This window comes from Gigantopelta aegis, chromosome 7 (assembly GCF_016097555.1).
Source record: "Gigantopelta aegis isolate Gae_Host chromosome 7, Gae_host_genome, whole genome shotgun sequence".
NCBI classification, from domain to species: Eukaryota; Metazoa; Mollusca; class Gastropoda; order Neomphalida; family Peltospiridae; genus Gigantopelta; species Gigantopelta aegis.
In genome coordinates this window covers 4,547,930-4,568,868 of record NC_054705.1, presented here as the reverse complement: position 1 = coordinate 4,568,868, position 20,939 = coordinate 4,547,930, and the positions used below count along the sequence as shown (strand labels likewise).

General features: G+C 36.5%; 2 protein-coding genes across 2 annotated transcripts in view; both read left to right on the top strand.

Moving 5' to 3' along the window:
- LOC121377801 (kelch-like protein 3) overlaps positions 1-20,939 on the top strand; it is a 69,353-nt gene that overhangs the window by 24,222 nt on the left and 24,192 nt on the right. The gene's annotated exons all lie outside the window — the stretch shown is intronic.
- LOC121377802 (kelch-like protein 23) lies at positions 9,504-10,982 on the top strand. Its single transcript, XM_041505901.1, has one exon. The coding sequence runs from the start codon at positions 9,504-9,506 to the stop codon at positions 10,980-10,982; it is 1,479 nt and encodes a 492-aa protein (XP_041361835.1).

Genomic DNA, 20,939 nt, shown 5'->3' with positions numbered 1-20,939 from the left:
TAATTGTTTGCATGATATAATTGTTCAATTACATCGTATCACATCACTTAATTACCTTAGTCCATTTTTATAGGAACCTTTCATTTTTATCACTTCCACTGCCTCAAACGTTTCCGAAATAACATATTTTTTTACATGTACATATTGGTTTTGGATGTCTTGATAAAATGTGTTATATACACGATATAATGCTTAATATTTTTAAAATATGGCATTTTCAACAAGCCGTACACCTTCCATACGGAGTAAAACCAGTCAACCATACACTTTACATTCAAGCCGCTGTACACCTTCCATACGGAGTAAAACCAGTCGGCCGTACACTCTACATTTAAGCCGCCGTACACCTTCCATACGGAGTAAAACCAATCAGCCGTACACTCTACATTTAAGCCGCCGTACACCTTCCATACGGAGTAAAACCAGTCAGCCGTACACTTTACAAGCCGCCGTACACCTTCCATACGGAGTAAAACCAATCAGCCGTACACTCTACATTTAAGCCGCCGTACACCTTCCATACGGAGTAAAACCAGTCAGCCGTACACTTTACAAGCCGCCGTACACCTTCCATACGGAGTAAAACAAATCAGCCGTACACTCTACATTTAAGCCGCCGTACACCTTCCATAAGGAGTAAAACCAGTCAGCCGTACACTATATTTAAGCCGCCGTACACCTTCCATACGGAGTAAAATCAATCAGGCGTACACTCTATATTTAAGCCGCCGTACACCTTCCATACGGAGTAAAATCAATGAGCCGTACCCTCTATGTTTAAGCCGCCGTACACCTTCCATACGGAGTAAAATCAATCAGCAGAACAGAACAGAACAGAACAGAACAGAACTTTATTACACTCAGGCCGTTATGCAACGGCGTAAGAGGAACATACATATTCTGATTTTGACAAGATGGTTAACAGGAGGATACATTGCTTGGTACATATATGAATACAAATACAAATACATGACATTACATTACATTATAAAGATATGTGTATTAATAATATAAATACATGATATTACATTATAGAGATATGTGTATTAACCATATAGATGCATTCTGCGATGTAACAAAGTAGAGGTATAGTTTAAAATTATAATTATTCAGAAAATTTCAGTTACAACTGTGTACTTTATAATTATTGGTATTACAATATATAGGTATAAATAAAATAAATAAATAATAATAATAATAATAAAAATAAGATTTTCATAAAATAACAATAAGACATAAAATAATGATTTAAAATATATCTATTGTAGTTCTATGTTGACCTTTAGTTTCATTAACTGGTTAATGTATGGTAATTGTGGTTGTTGTTGGGTATTGTTGTTATGGGCGTTTAAATACTTGAAAAATTATATTCATGAATTTGGCTAATTGTTTTAGTGTGCTTATTCTTTTACTGCTCATACGTTCTCTAAATTTATATATATTTGGTCGTATATAATAATATGGACGTAAACATTCTTTCCGGGTATTATTGAAAAAACTACATACAAATAAATAATGAAATTCGTCTCCTATGTCGTTTTCATCACAAATAGTACAAAGTCTATCTTCTAATAGAACTGTATTCCAACGTCCAGTCTCAACAGGTAAATAATGGTTAGAAGTCCTAAATTTTATCATAACAGTCCATAATTGTTCAGGAATAATATTAAGATAATTTTCAAAATTTAGTTGGTCTTTCAAATATTTGTAGGTTTTACCTCTCGATGATTCTGAAATATTATTTTTCCATGTTTGTAAATACTGGTCGTTTTGTCGTATGCTAATTTGTTGTGATAGCCATTTTACCGATAGAAAGGTTTGTGATAGCCATACATTACTCATTCCTAGATAATCTAAAATATTTTTAACAGCAGTAATCCAGTTATAGTTAGTTCCATTGCTAATATGGTCTCTCATCATTGATTTGTATAATAATAGAGATAGTTTAGATTGTTTCCCCGAGATAACTCGTGCCCAATAACAAATTAATCTTTTGTGGATAGACAACTCGACTGGCATTCTACCAAGTTCACCATATAACATGCAAATTGGGGTAGCTTTTTTTCACAGGGAGAATATGTCTAATAAAATTGATTTGAACAGAGTTATAGATGTCGTTGTTTTCGAATCCCCATATTTCACATCCATATAATAATATTGGCAGAACCATCGAGTCAAACATTTTGAGTTTACATTCTATTGATAGATGACGATCTTTTGCTTTTGCCAGAACGAAATACATAGCCTTTGTCGCCTGTTGTTTAAGTCTAATCTTAGTAGTTTTGAATTTATTTAGTTTAGTAAAAATGGCACCTAAATATTTGTATTCTTTGACATTTTCGAGAGTAGTTTTTCCAATCTTAAAAGTATATTTATAATCTTTAGAATTTCCATTAAAAATTAAGACTTTTGTTTTTGTAGTATTTATTTTAAGTTTCCATATATTACAATACTGATCGAATATATTTAACGTGTGTTGTAAATTGACCGCACTTGTTGCTAGTAAAGCAGTATCGTCAGCGTACAATAAGCACATAAGATGTATTCCAATGTCTAGTGTGTTATTTTTATTATCTGCGATGGAAGAAACACCTTCGCAACCGTGGTTAAGTAAATAGTTTTCTAGATCATTTAGATACAGGGAAAATAAAATCGGGGATAAATTTTCACCTTGACGTACACCATTATGGCATGCGAATAATGGTGATTTCTTGTTATTTACAAATATTAATGATTTTATACCTTGATACATTTGATATATGATTCTAAAGAATTTACCATTTATGTTATTTTCTAGTAATTTGTGCCATAGATGTGCTCTTGGGATCATATCGAAAGCTTTTTCAAAATCCACAAATGCGCAATATAGTTTCTTTTTCCTTTTTTTCAAGATATCAATTAGTGAATGAAGTGTAAATAAGTGATCTATAGTCGAATAACCTCTGCGGAAAGCAGTCTGGGCTTCGCTCATAACATCGTTTTCTTCAATAAAAGTAGTTAACCGGTTATTTAATACTGTTGTAAATAACTTTGAACAGCAACATAGTAATGTAATTGGTCGATAGTTTTCAGAGGATGAACTACTACCTTTATGTTTAAAGATTGGTATAATTATTCCAGTCAGCCATTCTTCTGCATACACACTATGGTCTAAAAGTATATTAAAGAGTTTAACATAGAATGGGAGCAATAAGTGGGCTGTCGATTTAATATATTCGTTAATTATTTTATTTACACCTGCTGCTTTATTGTTTTTTAGTTGTTTTATTGATTTGAGTATTTCGTCCTCACTGAATCTTCCATTTATGATATCATCGTTGCTTACTTGGTCTACGAGATCATCAATATTTATGTCGGGCACTGTATAGGCCGATACGTCCTTATTTAATTCGTTGAAATAATTAAAGAAATCTTCAACCGGTTGTACACTTTCTGTCCTGCTTTTTGTCTCTTTAAATATTTTATAGAATTCTTTGGGGTCATTTGTTTTTAATAGCCTCATGTTCTGCTCTGTTTTAAATTTGTAATGAGAATAAGATTTAAATATATATTTCTTATAACATTTACTTGCGTTTGTTAAATTAATTTTATTTGCTATAGTACCCGTAGCCGTACCCTCTACATTTAAGCCGCCGTACACCTTCCATACGGAGTAAAATCAATCAGCCGTACACTCTACATTTAAGCCGCCGTACACCTTCCATACGGAGTAAAACCAGTCAACCGCACACTTTACATTCAAGCCGCCGAACACCTTTGAAATATTTGTCTTTGCGATTATGACGTCCATTGAAAATGAAACTAAAATAAATGCACATTTACGTTAATAGTAGAAAATAATCAAACAGAAATGACATAATAAGTGTGAATCTAAGTCATTAGAAACTGTTTTTACTGCACATGAAGTTGACAGACGCAACATTTTGCCAGTACTATATGACATGTTTAATAAGCTTTATCAAAAATATCCAACTAAATCAGTATACTTTTAGGTTTGGTTGATAGCGGAAATTGTTATAAATGAATGTGTAAAATCTGGTTCATGTGTGTTACTTATAAATGTAGTCATTTTCAGAAATCTTACCTCACGTGTAGCCTTCTCACACATTTCTATTGCTTCGCATAGTACCAATATCCGGTGTCGCTCCCATACAGTGATGAATAACGTTGTTATCCAGATTCATGCATGTTCTTTTAATTCGGGCAAGAGCCCGCCTACCCCTCACACCCCACCCATCAACAAAAAACGGGTCCCGTACGCCTATGTTCTTAAAAACCAACAACTAAATACAACATAGTTCTGTACAATAACTACATGTTTACATTCCCTACCCGCTGACGCAAGACTGTTTTGAACAGCCCTAGCAACCAGGTCATGCTTTTGATATTGATATTTCTAGCAACTGGGACACAAGTCTCGTGACGGCCATTTTGCCCGGTGTCCTTTCTCTGTGCGTTGAACAGTAAGTAAATCATTACTACATATTTTCTTACAAATCATCAGTACCCTGTTAACTAGTACATAAAACTCCTGTAACTTTACTAATAATCAAAACACATTGACGAGTTGATTGTGTACACGTCCGTCAAGTACATTTAGAGCAGATACTGTTAGTTAGGTCAAACTTGCCTCTAGTCGTATGTTGTACATTTATTCTCGCATATAACACGAATAGCGCTACAGGACACGAGCTATCTGTAACTGTTGTTGGTGGAAGGAAAGAAATGTTTTATTTAACGACGCACTCAACACATTTTATTTACGGATATATAATGTCGGACATATGCTTAAGGACCACACAAATATTGAGAGAGAAAACCCGCTGTCACCACGACAGCTGTTTTGTATCGTGTGTCATTTCCCGAGTTCAAAATAATCTTAGATTAAGCTCTGCGTATGTGATTACTGAAATGATTAACAAAATACACCTCTAACCCCCCCCCCCCCCCCCCCCCCTCCCGAAACAAAAGAATACGAAAATAGTCAAATGGTAGGGTGCTGCATGTATTCCCTCCGAGAATTCCGCGATATACCCCACAAATACAGAATTCAATTATTAATATAAATATTATATTTGTGTTTTATTGGGTGAGGTGCAATATTTCTGCTGATATAACCCGCAAATACAGTATTCAGTTATTAAAGGGACATTCCTGAGTTTGCTGCATTGTAAAATGTTTCCGACTATTAAAATAGTTCTACGATTAAACTTACATATTAAATATGTTTTCTTGTTTAGTATATCAGTGTCTGTATATTCACTGTGTTCTGGTCGTCTTAATATTTGTAAGAAGCCCAAAATGGATTTTATCTTCAAATAATTTTGTACCCACGAAAAAAATATATTTTAGGAAATAAAATGAAATTTAACCTAATACAAATATTAGAACGATCAGAAACACGCTTAATATACACTCACTAATATTTTATTCAGAAAAATATAATTGATATTTAATTGCAATCGTTAAAAAGTCTCTGTTAGTCAATATCATCTTAAAAAGTGCAGCAAACTCAGGAATGTCCCTTCAATATAAATATTACATTTCGTTTTATTGGGTGTGGTGTAATACATATACTGATATATCCTGCAAATACAGTATTCAGATATTAATACCGATATTGTATTTCGGTTCATTGGGTGAGGTGTAATACATCTGCTGATATATCCTGCAAATACAGTATTCAGATATTAATACCGATATTATATTTTGTTTCATTGGGTGAGGTTTAATACATATGCGTGTGTATGATGATTGTCTATATACTGTAATGGATGTCAACGTACTTTGGAATACTGTAGGTACTTGTCTCTTTGTTGTACGACCTTCCTAGTTAATTCATACATACTAGGTTCCTAGCCAAGATTATAATATAATGTAGTCGATGCTGGTTGCTGGGGCCCCATGGCCACCCACCCACCCCGGGATGTTCTGCGCGGGTGATCCCAGGGTTAACTAATAAAAATAACCGGACATTGCACACTGGTTTCTATAGTGTGTGTATTTGTTTCTAATTAGTTGATATGTAGGGCTATATCAATAAATTCTTAAATCGGTCAGGACGTTACACACCCGAGATCCACCGCAACTCGTTGGTGCTTTACTTTATTTCAACTTTATTTTCGTGCTTATATCCAATTAAGGTACAAGCACGCTGTCCTGGTTACACCCCTCCCCCCCCCCCCCCACACACACACACACCTCCGCTATCTGGACTGTCTGTTCAGGACAGTGGGTCAGTTATTAGACGTTAGTAGTTAGTGCGAGAAAAGAGGGTTAGTGGTTTTATACCTACCCACTGAGTCGTCAAAACGCGCTCTGAATAGAAACCAGTACCGGGCTGCGAACCCTGTACCTACCAGCTTTATGTCCGATGGCTAACTGCGATCTCACACAGTCCTTTTGTAAACATTGTATTCACAACTTAGAACTACTTCAACTCGTTAATGGGACAAAGACCTGTTTCCGTCAGTCCTTTTGTAAACATTGTATTCACAACTTAGAGACACCTCAACTCGTTAATAAAACGAAGGCCTCTTTCCGTCAGTCCTTTTGTAAACATTGTATTCACAACTTAGAGCTGCCTCAACTCGTTAATGAAACAAAGACCTGTTTCCGTCAGTACTTTGCTACACATTGTATTCACAACTTAGAGCTACCTCAACTCGTTAATGGGACAAAGACCTGTTTCCGTCAGTCCTTTTGTAAACATTGTATTCACAACTTAGAGCTACCTCAACTCGTTAATGGGACAAATACCTGTTTCCGTCAGTCCTTTTGTAAACATTGTATTCACAACTTAGAACTACCTCAACTCGTTAATGGGACAAAGACCTGTTTCCGTCAGTCCTTTTGTAAACATTGTATTCACAACTTAGAGACACCTCAACTCGTTAATAAAACGAAGGCCTCTTTCCGTCAGTCCTTTTGTAAACATTGTATTCACAACTTAGAGCTGCCTCAACTCGTTAATGAAACAAAGACCTGTTTCCGTCAGTACTTTGCTACACATTGTATTCACAATTTAGAGCTACCTCAACTCGTTAATGGGACAAAGACCTGTTTCCGTCAGTCCTTTTGTAAACATTGTATTCACAACTTAGAGCTACCTCAACTCGTTAATGGGACAAAGACCTGTTTCCGTCAGTCCTTTTGTAAACATTGTATTCACAACTTAGAACTACCTCAACTCGTTAATGGGACAAAGACCTGTTTCCGTCAGTCCTTTTGTAAACATTGTATTCACAACTTAGAGCTACCTCAACTCGTTAATGAAACAAAGACCTGTTTCTGTCAGTCCTTTGCTAATCATTGTAATCACAACTTAGAACTACCTCAACTCGCTAATGGGACAAAGACCTGTTTCCGTCAGTCCTTTTGTAAACATTGTATTCACAACTTAGAACTACCTCAACTCGTTAATGAGACAAAACGCTATTTTCGTCAGTCCTTTTGTAAACATTCTTTATTTCCTAGCTAGATGCACGGTGGGCTCATTTGCTATTTCTCGATCCAGCCAGTGAACCACGACTGCTATATCAAAGGCCGTGGTATGTGCTATCCTGTCAGTGGGATGATGCATATAAAAGATCCATTCGTACTAATGGAGAAATGTAGCGGGTTTCCTCTCTAAGACTATACAAATGCAAACTTACCAAATGTTTCACACCCATTGGCCGATGTTAAAATACATCAGTGTGCTCTAGTGGTTTCGTTAAAAAAAGAAACGTCTTTTTTTCATGATTTCCTCTGTTGTCATACATAATCGAACAAAACCGTTATTACACGTGAATAAATATAGAGATCAATAGTACAGGAATGCTATTGTGTACACAATGGGTATTTGTTAAATCTTGAGGAGAAAAACAAAACACCGCTAGTATTTGTTAAACCTTAAGAACAAAAAACAACAACAACAAAAACACCACCGTGAGTATTTGTTAAATCTTGGATAAACAAGGAGTATTTGTTAAATCTTGGATAAAGTTTGTTTTGTTTAATGACAACACTAAATCGCATTGCTATATTAATCATCGGCTATTGTATGTCAAACATATGATAATGTTGGCATTTAGTCTTAGAGGGGAGACCTGCTACATCTGTTCGTTAATAGCAAGGGATCTTTTATATGCAACATCCCACAGACAGGATAGCGCATTCCACGGCCGGTATTTGTTAAATCTTAGATAAAGTTTGGTTTGTTTGACGATAACACTATTGTAATTTTGACATTTAGTCTTAGAGTGGAGATTCGTCACATGTTTCGATATAGGCACCATCCCACAGACAAGATAGCACATGCCACGGCCTGTGATATACCAGTCGTGGTGCATCTTAGATAAACAACAGCGAGCGTTTATTAAATCTTAGGTAAACAACTAATATTTGTTAAGCCATAGATAACTAAAGAGATTAGTATTTATTAAGTCACGAATGAATAACAAAGTGGCGGCATTCATTAATGTGTGTGTTTTAAATAATGAATGAATGAATGAATCTTTAACGACACCCCACCACAAAAATACACATCGTAGGTCTTTTGTTGTTGTTTTTACAAACAAAACACCCGCATATTTATAAATACCAGGATAAATAACTAAAACCGGTCGGTTTGTTTTGTTTAAGGACATTACTAGAACACATTTATTTATTAGTCATCGGCTATTGGACATCAAACATTTCTAAATTTTGACATATAGTCTTATAGAGTAAACCCGCTATGGATAAATATGTCGGACCAGTATTTATTTAACCAATATTTATTTAACCAGTATTTATTTAACCATGTATAAATAACCAGTTCGTGTTAAAGTGACGTTTCATATATTCTGAGAACATCGTGATTAAACTTGCTTCCATTTGTTGCTTTTTTGGATAATTTATCTAAGCTGTGATTTGCTGCATAAACATGAAACTGGGTACTACTTATATTAATTATGTATCATTGTTTATATAATGGGTGCTGTCAACAGGAAATATTTTATTTAACGACGCACTCAAGATATTTTATTTACTGTTATATGGCGTCGACCATATGGTTAAGGAACACACAAATATTGAGAGGAAACCTGCTGTAGCCACTTCATGGGTTACTGTTTTTGATTAGCAAAAAGGCATCTTTTATATGCACCATCCCACAAACATGATAGCACATGCCACGGCCTTTGATATACGAATCGTGGTGCACTGGCTGGGACGAGAAATAGCCCAATGTGCCCACCAACGCTTTACCACTGAGCTACGTCCCGCCAGTGCAATGAACATGACATGTCATCAACGTCATTTATGATCTTGAGTTCCTCATGTGATTGAGCCTGGACGTTTCTACAATATTGTCATCAATGTTTTGTTTATTTTCAGTTCAGTTGTCTTATATGATGGAAAACGCTCAAGCACAACTTCTCGTAAACATACATGAAGAGATTACAAAAGGTACTTTCACTGACATACAAATTATATGTAAAGATGGAACAACGACCGGAAGCCGCATTGTATTGTCGGCGATGTCATCATATTTCCGGGCCATGTTCAGTTCTGATATGGCAGAGAGTCAGACGGGCGTCTTGAATCTTCCCACTGTGTCTTTGTCGGTGTTGCAAGATGTCATTAAAATGTGTTTGTGTGGAATTAATCTAGTGAGTGAAACCAACTGTGTGCAGGTATTGGATGCTGCAGAGATGATGCAACTTGAACACATCAAAGACATCTGTGACATATTCCTGAAGGAAAGTCTCGCACTGACAGCTGAAAACTGTTTAAATTGGTGGAGACTTTCTAAACTTTACAATTTCGACGATTTGTCCAACCGAGCATTTTCCTGTTTGGCTGACGAGTTTGCTGGTTTTGTTGAAACAGAAAACATTGTTCACCTGTCAAAGGAAGAACTTCTGGAAATCATTTCAAAAGAAGAGATGAAATGTACAGAAGACATCATTCTGAAAGGCGCCATGAAGTGGATTGAGCATAATAACTCGGATCAAGATGATGTCAAACTGATTTTTGAAAACGTGCGTCTTGATATTGTTGATTCACAGTTTTTGATTGATACTGTTGTATATTCTGATATTGCTTGTAAAACCAAATCTGTTCAAGAAATGATACAGAAAGAGATTCATTCTCATAGACAAGTTACAGCTAGTTCACGGGTTAGTCCCAAGATACCTGAAGTTTTCGTTCTCCATTATAACAAGACGTCACTTCTGTCTTGTTTCACGCCAGACAACAAGTGGGAGGACGTCCCACCAGCACCAGTAGATCCTGGAAATTGGTATTCAGCAGCAGGCTTGGATGACAATATCTATATCACTGGTGGTAGTAACAAGAAGAAATGTACATTGATATATAACACCGTGAGAAAGGTGTGGACAGTTGGTCCAGATCTCACACATGACCACTGGGTTCACTGTATGGTCACATCTAACTCTAAAGTGTACTCGATAGGTGGTTACTATAGCAACATGATAGAGGAATTGACCGAGAGTGAGACGAATTGGCAGGTTGTTGGAGATTTGGGATTGAGACGATATTATACTTTCCCAGTTACAGTTGGTGAGAACATTCTCGTTGTGGGAGGAACGATAGACTCAGCCGAGTCAGATGTTATCCAGTGTTTCAACACCAGAACTCACACCGTCAGTCAGCTCAACACAAAGTTATCTTGTAGCCCTAAGTCACTAAGAGGCTGTGTTCACCTCCCAGATGTTTATCTGTTAGACTACGACGGCCACGTGATGCACCTCCAGGTCACCAACACGGATGGAGAAATCAAGATTCAGGTTAAATCCACAGCAGAATGGAAATCATTTAAATATCGTTTTGGTGTAACACACCATGACGGAAGCTTGCTATGTTTTACAAAAGATGGAATCGGCAAATTCAACCTTGCTGAAGGTAAAGAAGAACAGAATACATTCCCTAAGTCACCTAGAAGTGACCTAGTATTCAACGTGTGTACGGTATCCTGTGGGAAAACATCGCGATGATTGTCCATTGATTAATCTCAGTGAGAGAGAGCTCGCCTCGTGGTCTAAATGAAAATAAAATGAAAAACAAACGCAAAACAGTTATATAAATGCTACAAATCTCTTGTGATTTGAGGTTTTTTCTTTGTCAGCAGACGTATACTAGTTGTAGTGACACGCTGTAACAGTAACATTGGGAAGCTCCACACGGACACGGTCTAAGAAACCAATACAAAATGTCTTAATATTCAATAATGAATGATAATGTAGGAGAAGAACTAAGCGAGAGTGACAATCACTGGCAGATTGTTGGAGATTTTGGGATTAGCAGTTTTGAGTTACCCTTGGTGAGAACATTCTCGTTATGGGATGAAAAAGAAACTTAGCTAAATTAGATGATATTCAGTGTTCAACACCAGAAGTCACACTGTCTTGTAAATTAATTCGATGTTTATCTGCTAGACAACGACGGCAACGTGATGCACCTCCAGGTCAACAACACAGATGGAGAAATCCGAATTGAGATTAAATCCACAACGAAAGGGACATTATTATTATTTTGCTTCAGTATAACACACTAAGACGGAATCTTGCTGTCTTTTACAAATGGTGAAATTCAATTTCGCTGAATGAAAAGAGGAAGATAATACATTCTCTAAGCCTCTCAGACTTGATCCAGTGTACAACGGATCTACATCGTCAACACTTGATTGGTTCCCATCAGCGTTAGATGACCTTGTATCCTGAGATAATCTTAGTACTAACAACAAACCTAATTTGTACCCATAAGCGTTAGATGACCTTGTGTCCTGAAATAATCTTAGTACTAAGACAAAGTTGATTGGTACTCATAAGTCTTAGATTACCTTGTACCCTGAGATAATCTTAGTACTAACAACAAATTTGATTAGTACCCATAAGCGTTAGATGACCTTGTGTCCTGAGATAATCTTAGCACTAACAACAAACCTGATTGGTACCCATAAGAGTTAGATGACCTTGTGCCCTGAGATAATGTTAGTACTAACAACAAACCTGATTAGTACCCATAAGCGTTAGATGACCTTGTGTCCTGAGATCATCTTAGTACTAACAACAAACCGGATTGGTACCCATAAGCGTTAGATGACCTTGTGTCCTGAAATAATCTTAGTACTAAGACAAAGTTGATTGGTACTCATAAGTCTTAGATTACCTTGTACCCTGAGATAATCTTAGTACTAACAACAAATTTGATTAGTACCCATAAGCGTTAGATGACCTTGTATCCTGAGATAATCTTAGTACTAACAACAAACCTGATTCGTACCTACAAGCGTTAGATGACCTTGTGTCCTGAGATAATCTTAGCACTAACAACAAACCTGATTGGTACCCATAAGAGCGTTAGATGACTTTGTGTCCTGAAATAATCTTGGTACTAAGACAAAGTTGATTGGTACTCATAAGTCTTAGATTACCTTGTATCCTGAGATAATCTTAGTACTAACAACAAACTTTATTAGTACCCATAAGCGTTAGATGACCTTGTATCCTGAGATAAGCTTAGTACAAACAACAAACTAGATTAGTACCCATAAGCGTTAGATGACCTTCTGTCCTGAGATAATCTTAGTACTAACAACAAACCTGATTGGTACCCATAAGCGTTAGATGACCTTGTGTCCTGAAATAATCTTAGTACTAAGACAAAGTTGATTGGTACTCATAAGTCTTATATTACCTTGTATCCTGAGATAATCTTAGTACTAACAACAAACTTGATTAGTACCCATAAGCGTTAGATGACCTTGTATCCTGAGATAATCTTAGTACTAACAACAAATTTGATTAGTACCCATAAGCGTTATATGACCGTGTATCAGTCTTGGTACTAACAACAAACTTGATTAGTAATCACAAGCGTTAGATGACCTTGTGTCCTGAGATAAGCTTAGTACTAACAATAAACTAGATTAGTACCCATAAGCGTTAGATGACCTTCTGTCCTGAGATAATCTTAGTACTAACAACAAACTTGATTGGTACCCATAAGCGTTAGATGACCTTGTATCCTGAGATAATCCTAGTACTAACAACACACTTGATTGGTACCCATAAGCGTTAGATGACCTTGTATCCTGAGATAATCTTAGTACTAACAACAAACTTTATTAGTACCCATAAGCGTTAGATGACCGTGTATCAGTCTTAGTACTAACAACAAACTTGATTAGTAATCACAGGCGTTAGATGACCTTGTGTCCTGAGATAATCTTAGTTCTAACAACAAACTTGATTGATTCCCATAAGCGTTAGATGACCTTGTATCCTGAGATAATCCTAGTACTAACAACAAACTTGATTGGTACCCATAAGCGTTAGATGACCTTGTATCCTGAGATAATCCTAGTACTAACAACACACTTGATTGGTACCCATAAGCGTTAGATGACCTTGTATCCTGAGATAATCTTAGTACTAACAACAAACTTTATTAGTACCCATAAGCGTTAGATGACCGTGTATCAGTCTTAGTACTAACAACAAACTTGATTAGTAATCACAAGCGTTAGATGATCTTGTGTTCTGAGATAATCTTAGTTCTAACAACAAACTTGATTGATTCCCATAAGCGTTAGATGACCTTGTATCCTGAGATAATCCTAGTACTAACAACAAACTTGATTGATTCCCATAAGAGTTAGATGACCTTGTATCCTGAGATAATCCTAGTATTGACAACAAACTTCATTGATTCCCATAAGCGTTAGATGACCTTGTATCCTGAGATAATCCTAGTACTGACAACAAACTTGATTGGTACCCATAAGCGTTAGATGACCTTGTATCCTGAGATAATCCTAGTACTAACAACACATTTGATTGGTACCCATAAGCGTTAGATGACCTTGTATCCTGAGATAATCTTAGTACTAACAACAAACTTTATTAGTACCCATAAGCGTTAGATGACCGTGTATCAGTCTTAGTACTAACAACAAACTTGATTAGTAATCACAAGCGTTAGATGACCTTGTGTCCTGAGATAATCTTAGTTCTAACAACAAACTTGATTGATTCCCATAAGCGTTAGATGACCTTGTATCATGAGATAATCCTAGTACTAACAACAAACTTGATTGATTCCCATAAGAGTTAGATGACCTTGTATCGTGAGATAATCCTAGTACTAACAACAAACTTGATTGATTCCCATAAGCGTTAGATGACCTTGTATCCTGAGATAATCCTAGTACTGACAACAAACTTGATTGGTACCCATAAGCGTTAGATGACCTTGTATCCTGAGATAATCTTAGTACTAACAACAAACCTGCCGTACGATCTCTGACGTTGGTTAATTGGTCTCAACGTGACAGTTCGCCATGTATCTTCAGACGGTCCTATCACTACAAAGACATGCACTAAACATTTCATAAGAGTTGTTCATTACTCTCAGTGTGATAGCTAGCTTTGTGGTGTGAGACAAGCTTAGTACTAAAAACACAACTACTGAACATATTGTGAGGATTGTTCAGTGATACCAGTCTTTGCGGGAGAGTACTACAGACGAAACTAATGAGCACGCTGTAAGAACTGATAATTAGTCTATGTCACTGCTCACGTTGTGGTCTAAGACGAGATTAGTACTACATACAGAACAGCTGAACCTACTGTGGGGATTGTTCATTAATACTAGTATTTGTGTGAACACGCTGTCAGAACTGTTTATTATTCTGTGGGAAGAGGGAAGTGGGAAACGAAAAGTGATTTTTGCCTAGGGAAAGAAAGAAAACATTCTTCCACAAGATACACTTTGACGTTATAAAAATTGTTTCCCTATAGTCTGTTAATTGTGTGTAAGAATAGTTTCCATGGTGGAAGTCATGTTAACAAGTAACTTAGTCTTCAGCGATACATACGTCATAGCTATGACGCAACGCTGTCTCTTGTTGTTAAGTTGCAAACATATTTTCAACAACAGTATCCTTCGAAAATCTTCGATAAAATGATAAATATCGAAAATAATAATAGTAATATATAGAATACCCAACTCTCTACTCGGCAATACCGTTAATCTTGCACGAATGAATTGGTTTAAAAAATATATTTATTTGAAGATCAAATTTGGGATTGGGCAACAGGCAAGTGCCTACAATGCACGAGTGAATTGATGCTGTCCTTCCCATACCCATGATAATATTGAGTCAACCCATGGACAGTACCCATACCCATGATACTATTGAGTCAACCCGTGGACAGTACCCATACCCATGATACTACTGAGTCAACCCGTGGACAGTACCCATACCCATGATACTATTGAGTCAACCCGTGGACAGTACCCATAACCATGATACTATTGAGTCAACCCGTGGACAGTATCAATACACATGATACTATTGAGTCAACCCGTGGACAGTATCAATACACATGATACTATTGAGTCAACCCGTGGACAGTATCAATACACATGATACTATTGAGTCAACCCGTGGACAGTATCAATACCCATGATACTATTGAGTCAACCCGTGGACAGTATCAATACCCATGATACTATTGAGTCAACCCGTGGACAGTACCCATACCCATGATACTATTGAGTCAACCCGTGGACAGTATCAATACCCATGATACTATTGAGTCAACCCGTGGACAGTACCCATACCCATGATACTATTGAGTCAACCCGTGGACAGTATCAATACACATGATACTATTGAGTCAACCCATGGACAGTATCAATACCCATGATACTATTGAGTCAACGCGTGGACAGTATCAATACCCATGATACTATTGAGTCAACCCGTGGACAGTACCCATACCCATGATACTATTGAGTCAACCCGTGGACAGTATCAATACACATGATACTATTGAGTCAACCCATGGACAGTACCCATACCCATGATACTATTGAGTCAACCCGTGGACAGTATCAATACTCATGATACTATTGAGTCAGCCCGTGGACAGTACCCATACCCATGATACTATTGAGTCAACCCGTGGACAGTATCAATACACATGATAATATTGAGTCAACCCGTGGACAGTATCAATACACATGATACTGTTGAGTCAACACGTGGACAGTACCAATACCAATGATACTATTGAGTCAACCCATGGACATTACCCATACCCATGATACTATTGAGTCAACCCGTGGACAATATCCATACCCATGATACTATTGAGTCAACCTGTGGACAGTATCAATACACATGATACTATTGAGTCAACCCGTGGACAGTACCCATACACATGATACTATTGAGTCAACCCGTGGACAGTACCCATACCCATGATACTATTGAGTCAACCCGTGGACAGTACCCATACCCATGATACTATTGAGTCAACCCGTGGATAGTACCCATACCCATGATACTATTGAGTCAACCCGTTATCAGTACCCATACCCATGATACTGTTGAGTCAACCTGTGGACAGTATCCATACCCATGATACTATTGAGTCAACCTGTGGACAGTAGCAATACACATGATAATATTGAGTCAACCCGTGGACAGTACCCATACCCATTATACTATTGAATCAACCCGTGGACAGTACCCATGCCCATGATACTATTGAGCCAACCCGTGGATAGTACCCATACCCATGATACTATTGAGTCAACCCGTGGACAGTACCCATACCCATGATAATATTGAGTCAACCCGTGGACAGTACCCATGCCCATGATACTATTGAGTCAACCCGTGGACAGTACCCATACCCATGATACATGGGACGTAAATAGATTATTTTATAAAATGTATTAAATTTCAGACTTTGGTTTGTGCGAAACTGTTGATATATTGTGAAATGCAATGTGCCAGAAAGCAGTACAATATGTTCTGCTTGTCTGTAGGTTTGCGATGCACAATATCAACAGTATCATACACTTAGTAGTGTGTGTGGAAAGATAAGGGCGAGGTGGACCTATAGATAAGTTGTCATACGGCGCTTCCTTTAAGATCAAAACCGGCCTCGGTGGTGTCATGGTTAGGCCATCGAACATAAGGCTGGTAGGTACTGTGTTCGTAGCCTAATACCGCCAACTACCCAGAGCGAGTTTTAACTACTCAATGGGTAGATGTAAGACCACTACACCCTCTTCTCTCTCACTAACCACTAACAACAACCAACCCACTGTTCTGTGCAGACAGCCCAGATAGCTGATGTATGTGCCCAGGAAAGCGTGCTTAAAACTTAATTGGATATAAGCACGAAAATAAGTTGAAATGAATGAATGAACAAAGATGAATTATAGTTATAAAATAACCATGAGATTGTGTCTTAAATATTATTTGTAAATTTTCTATATGGGTCGGTGCGAGGATACCTTGTTGTTGTGCAGGTTCCTAGGATCAATCCCCTGGCGTGGACGAACCCATGTGAGACTTAACACGTACAGTCGTTCTTCCACAATTATCAAAGGAGATCGTTATAATTTTTACATGGTTGTATCTAAATATATCATTGACAAATAATTTGAGCAGAACGACATTTTAGTTTGGATTGATATTAGTTTTATTGTCTTGCATACATGCTATGCATATTTAATGTTTAAAAAGACAGTGCACGTCTAAAAAAGGTTTCAAGCTGACTTATTTGCGGAAACATAACCCAAATTAGATTACAAACAGTTCGAGAAACGTAAAAATAATGTTAAATCAGAACTCAGTAATGACGATTTTTATAATCACTTTCTAAACCTGGCTTTAGACGAACCAACAAGTAACAGTGATATTCAGTGGGTAGCATATTAGATAGTGACATCACCGTGAGTAAAATATCGAATGCTAGTCTTAAGTTAAAGAAAAACAAAGCATATGGATATGATGGTCTTTTAAACGAATATTTTGTTAATTGTATGAACGTTTTGATGCCATGCTTGTTGATATTGTTTAATACTGTTTTTAAATCCGGACATTTCCCTCAGAGTTGGTCAGTTGGATGTATAGTGCCCGTTTTTTTAAAAGGGAAATCACAACAACACGGATACTTAAAGAGGTATTATTCTAGTTAGCTGCCTAGGTAAATTGTTCACGAAAATACAAAATGACGCCCAGTTTGGTTTTAGAAAGCATATGTCCACTGTGGATGCAATTTTCGTTCTACAGTTCCTAACAAACAGAGTGTGTAAGGCACGAAAACGGCTATATTGCTGTTTTGATGACTACAAAAAGCATTTGTGTTTGTAAAGAGATAAAATGTATGCTATAAATGAATTAAACAAGAGGTAAGAGGGAATATGCTTGCTATAATAAGGGCGTTATATCAAATGTTTAATGTTGTGTAAAATATAATGTAATTTCTGATTTCTTTATAACCAAAAATATCTTATTTCAAGGAAAAGTATTGTCGCCAATATTATTTTTCATGTATGTCAATGACTGCGAAATGCAACTAATATCAGATATATGTCTTTATATCAATATACACATGTTAAACATATTCCAGACAATGTACCCTGATGCCATGGTTCTGTTAGCTGAAAAACCAGAAGTGTTTTAAAAATGATTAATTCTCTGTTTAATTATACCCAAAACTGGGATTTAACTATCAATATAAATAAAACTACAATTGGATTGTTTTTTTGAAACGGTGGTAAATTACGAGAAAATGAGAAGTGGTACTTTAATCAGTGTGAACTGGAGGTTGTACATGAATTGATATTGGTGTTTTATTTGTTCTATAATGGTAAATTTGCACGTACACAGAAACGATTTGCAGAAAAAGGACGCACGGCATTATTTTCAATATTGAATGTCTAAAGGAACAATTGCTTCAATACTGAAACAATGCTTGCTGTGTTTTTATACATATATTAATTCTATCCATAGTTATGGCGCTGAAGTTTGAGGCTTTTACTCGGGTCATGATGTTGAAAAAGTACATATATAATTTTGTAAAAGATTATTGGGGGTAATAAAACGAACGTCAACGAGTTTGTTTACAGGGAACTGGGACAGTTTCCAATTCAAATAACAAGGACAGTGATAATTTTTAAATATTGGATAAAATTACGTAATTGACGACAGTATCTACATTATAATAAAAGAAAGCATATTACATACTTTTAAGCAGTTATGTTACAGCAAAACAATGACAACGCTTAAACGACTTTTATATCAGCATTTATTAAACGAATTTAGACTACACACATATTTAAGATTCCCAATGGAAACGTGTTTGACGAAAGAAATATGTATGGTTAGAATATGCGCTCATAAATTAAATGTAGATTCTGGCAGGTATCGAAATATTGAAACATCGGAAAGAATATATACTGTTTGTAATGCTAATAATATAGAAGATGAATGCCACTTTATAACAGAGTGTTCACAATACAAACATTTACGCTGTAAATATATAAAAATTTATTATTATAAGCGGCCAAGTGTCTATTGTTTTATACAGTTTTTAACCACCGGTAATAAAAAGGAATTGAGTAAATATTCAGTGCAAACTAATAAAATTAGAGATCGGTTAATGCAGGATGATAGTTAATGTAATAACTGTAACTTATATCACTTTATTTGTCCATGATTATACATAAACCACACCCACCACTGTTTTGCACGTGTGTATTTTGTATAACTATGTTGTATTATTTATGTTATGTATTCAGCTGATGAGTTGTAAAACGCAAGGTAAATAAAGAACTTGACCTTGAAACTGGTGATGTTCTATTGGTCGATGCTAATTGGAAACTGTTTGTCTAGGATCTACTGATGTGATGATTCACAACTGACTGGATATAAATATATTGGTTTAAACAATATTTATTGCGTTCAAAAACAGCAGCGGCCTGAGGATTGGCCAACAGGCGTTAGCCTATATAAAGGCTTCTCACAACATTTTACAGTATGAATATATTACAAGCAGTAAAATAAAATATGATTATAACTTGTTCCAAATTTACTAACAAAGAGGGGAGATAGAAGAAAGGAAATTGAAATGGAAAAAAACATAAAGGGGATGGACAGGTTGTTACCTTTATGCATTTTACATTATTTAGAATTCGTCAGAAGAGAGAGAGAGAGAGAGAGAGAGAGAGAGAGAGAGAGAGAGAGAGAGAGAGAGAGAGAGAGAGAGAGAGAGAGAGAGAGAGAGAGAGAGACAGAGAGAGAGAGAGAGAGACAGACAGAGAGAAAGAGACAAATACAGAGAGAGAGAGACAAATACAGAGAGACAGAGAATGAATGTAAACATTTCGGGCTGTGGGTTTGTTATCATGTGTACATAAAGAAAACACATAGGATGTATAAAAATAGTTTGTTTTGAGAACACCACCACCATCATCAGCTTTTGGATCTCAAACATTTTATAACTTTGACATATTCTTAGAGAGGAAGTCCGCTACATTTTGTTAATTCATTAGTAGGAAGAGATATTTTATATGGACCATCTCAAGAACAGAATAGCACGTATCACGTGGTGCCCTGATTAGAAGGTGCAATATCCCAAATGATCCACCGACGGAGACAATCTGTAGGTAAAAGGAGTTAAATGTGCCTTGGAACATGGCAATAGGTGCATGGTCCTAATCATTGAAAACCTTGAATTCACGTAATTATTCCTGACTATGGCAATAAGTGCATGGTCCTAATACTTCAAAACCTTGAATTCACGTAATTATTCCTGATTATGGCAATAAGTGCATGGTCCTAATACTTCAAAACCTTGAATTCACGTAATTATTCCTGACTATGGCAATAAGTGCATGGTCCTAATACTTCAAAACCTTGAATTCACGTAATTCTTCCTGACTATGGCAGTGGATCCATTGGACTATTCTTTTGACTATTCCACTGGTATATCAAACGCCGTGGTATGTGCTACGCTGTCTAAGGGATGGTGCAAATAAAAGACCCCTTGCTACTATTGGAAACAACAGCTTCTTCTCAATGTGCACGTAAAACACTATGACATGACATAACATAATGGAAACATGCAGCCGGTTTCATCTCT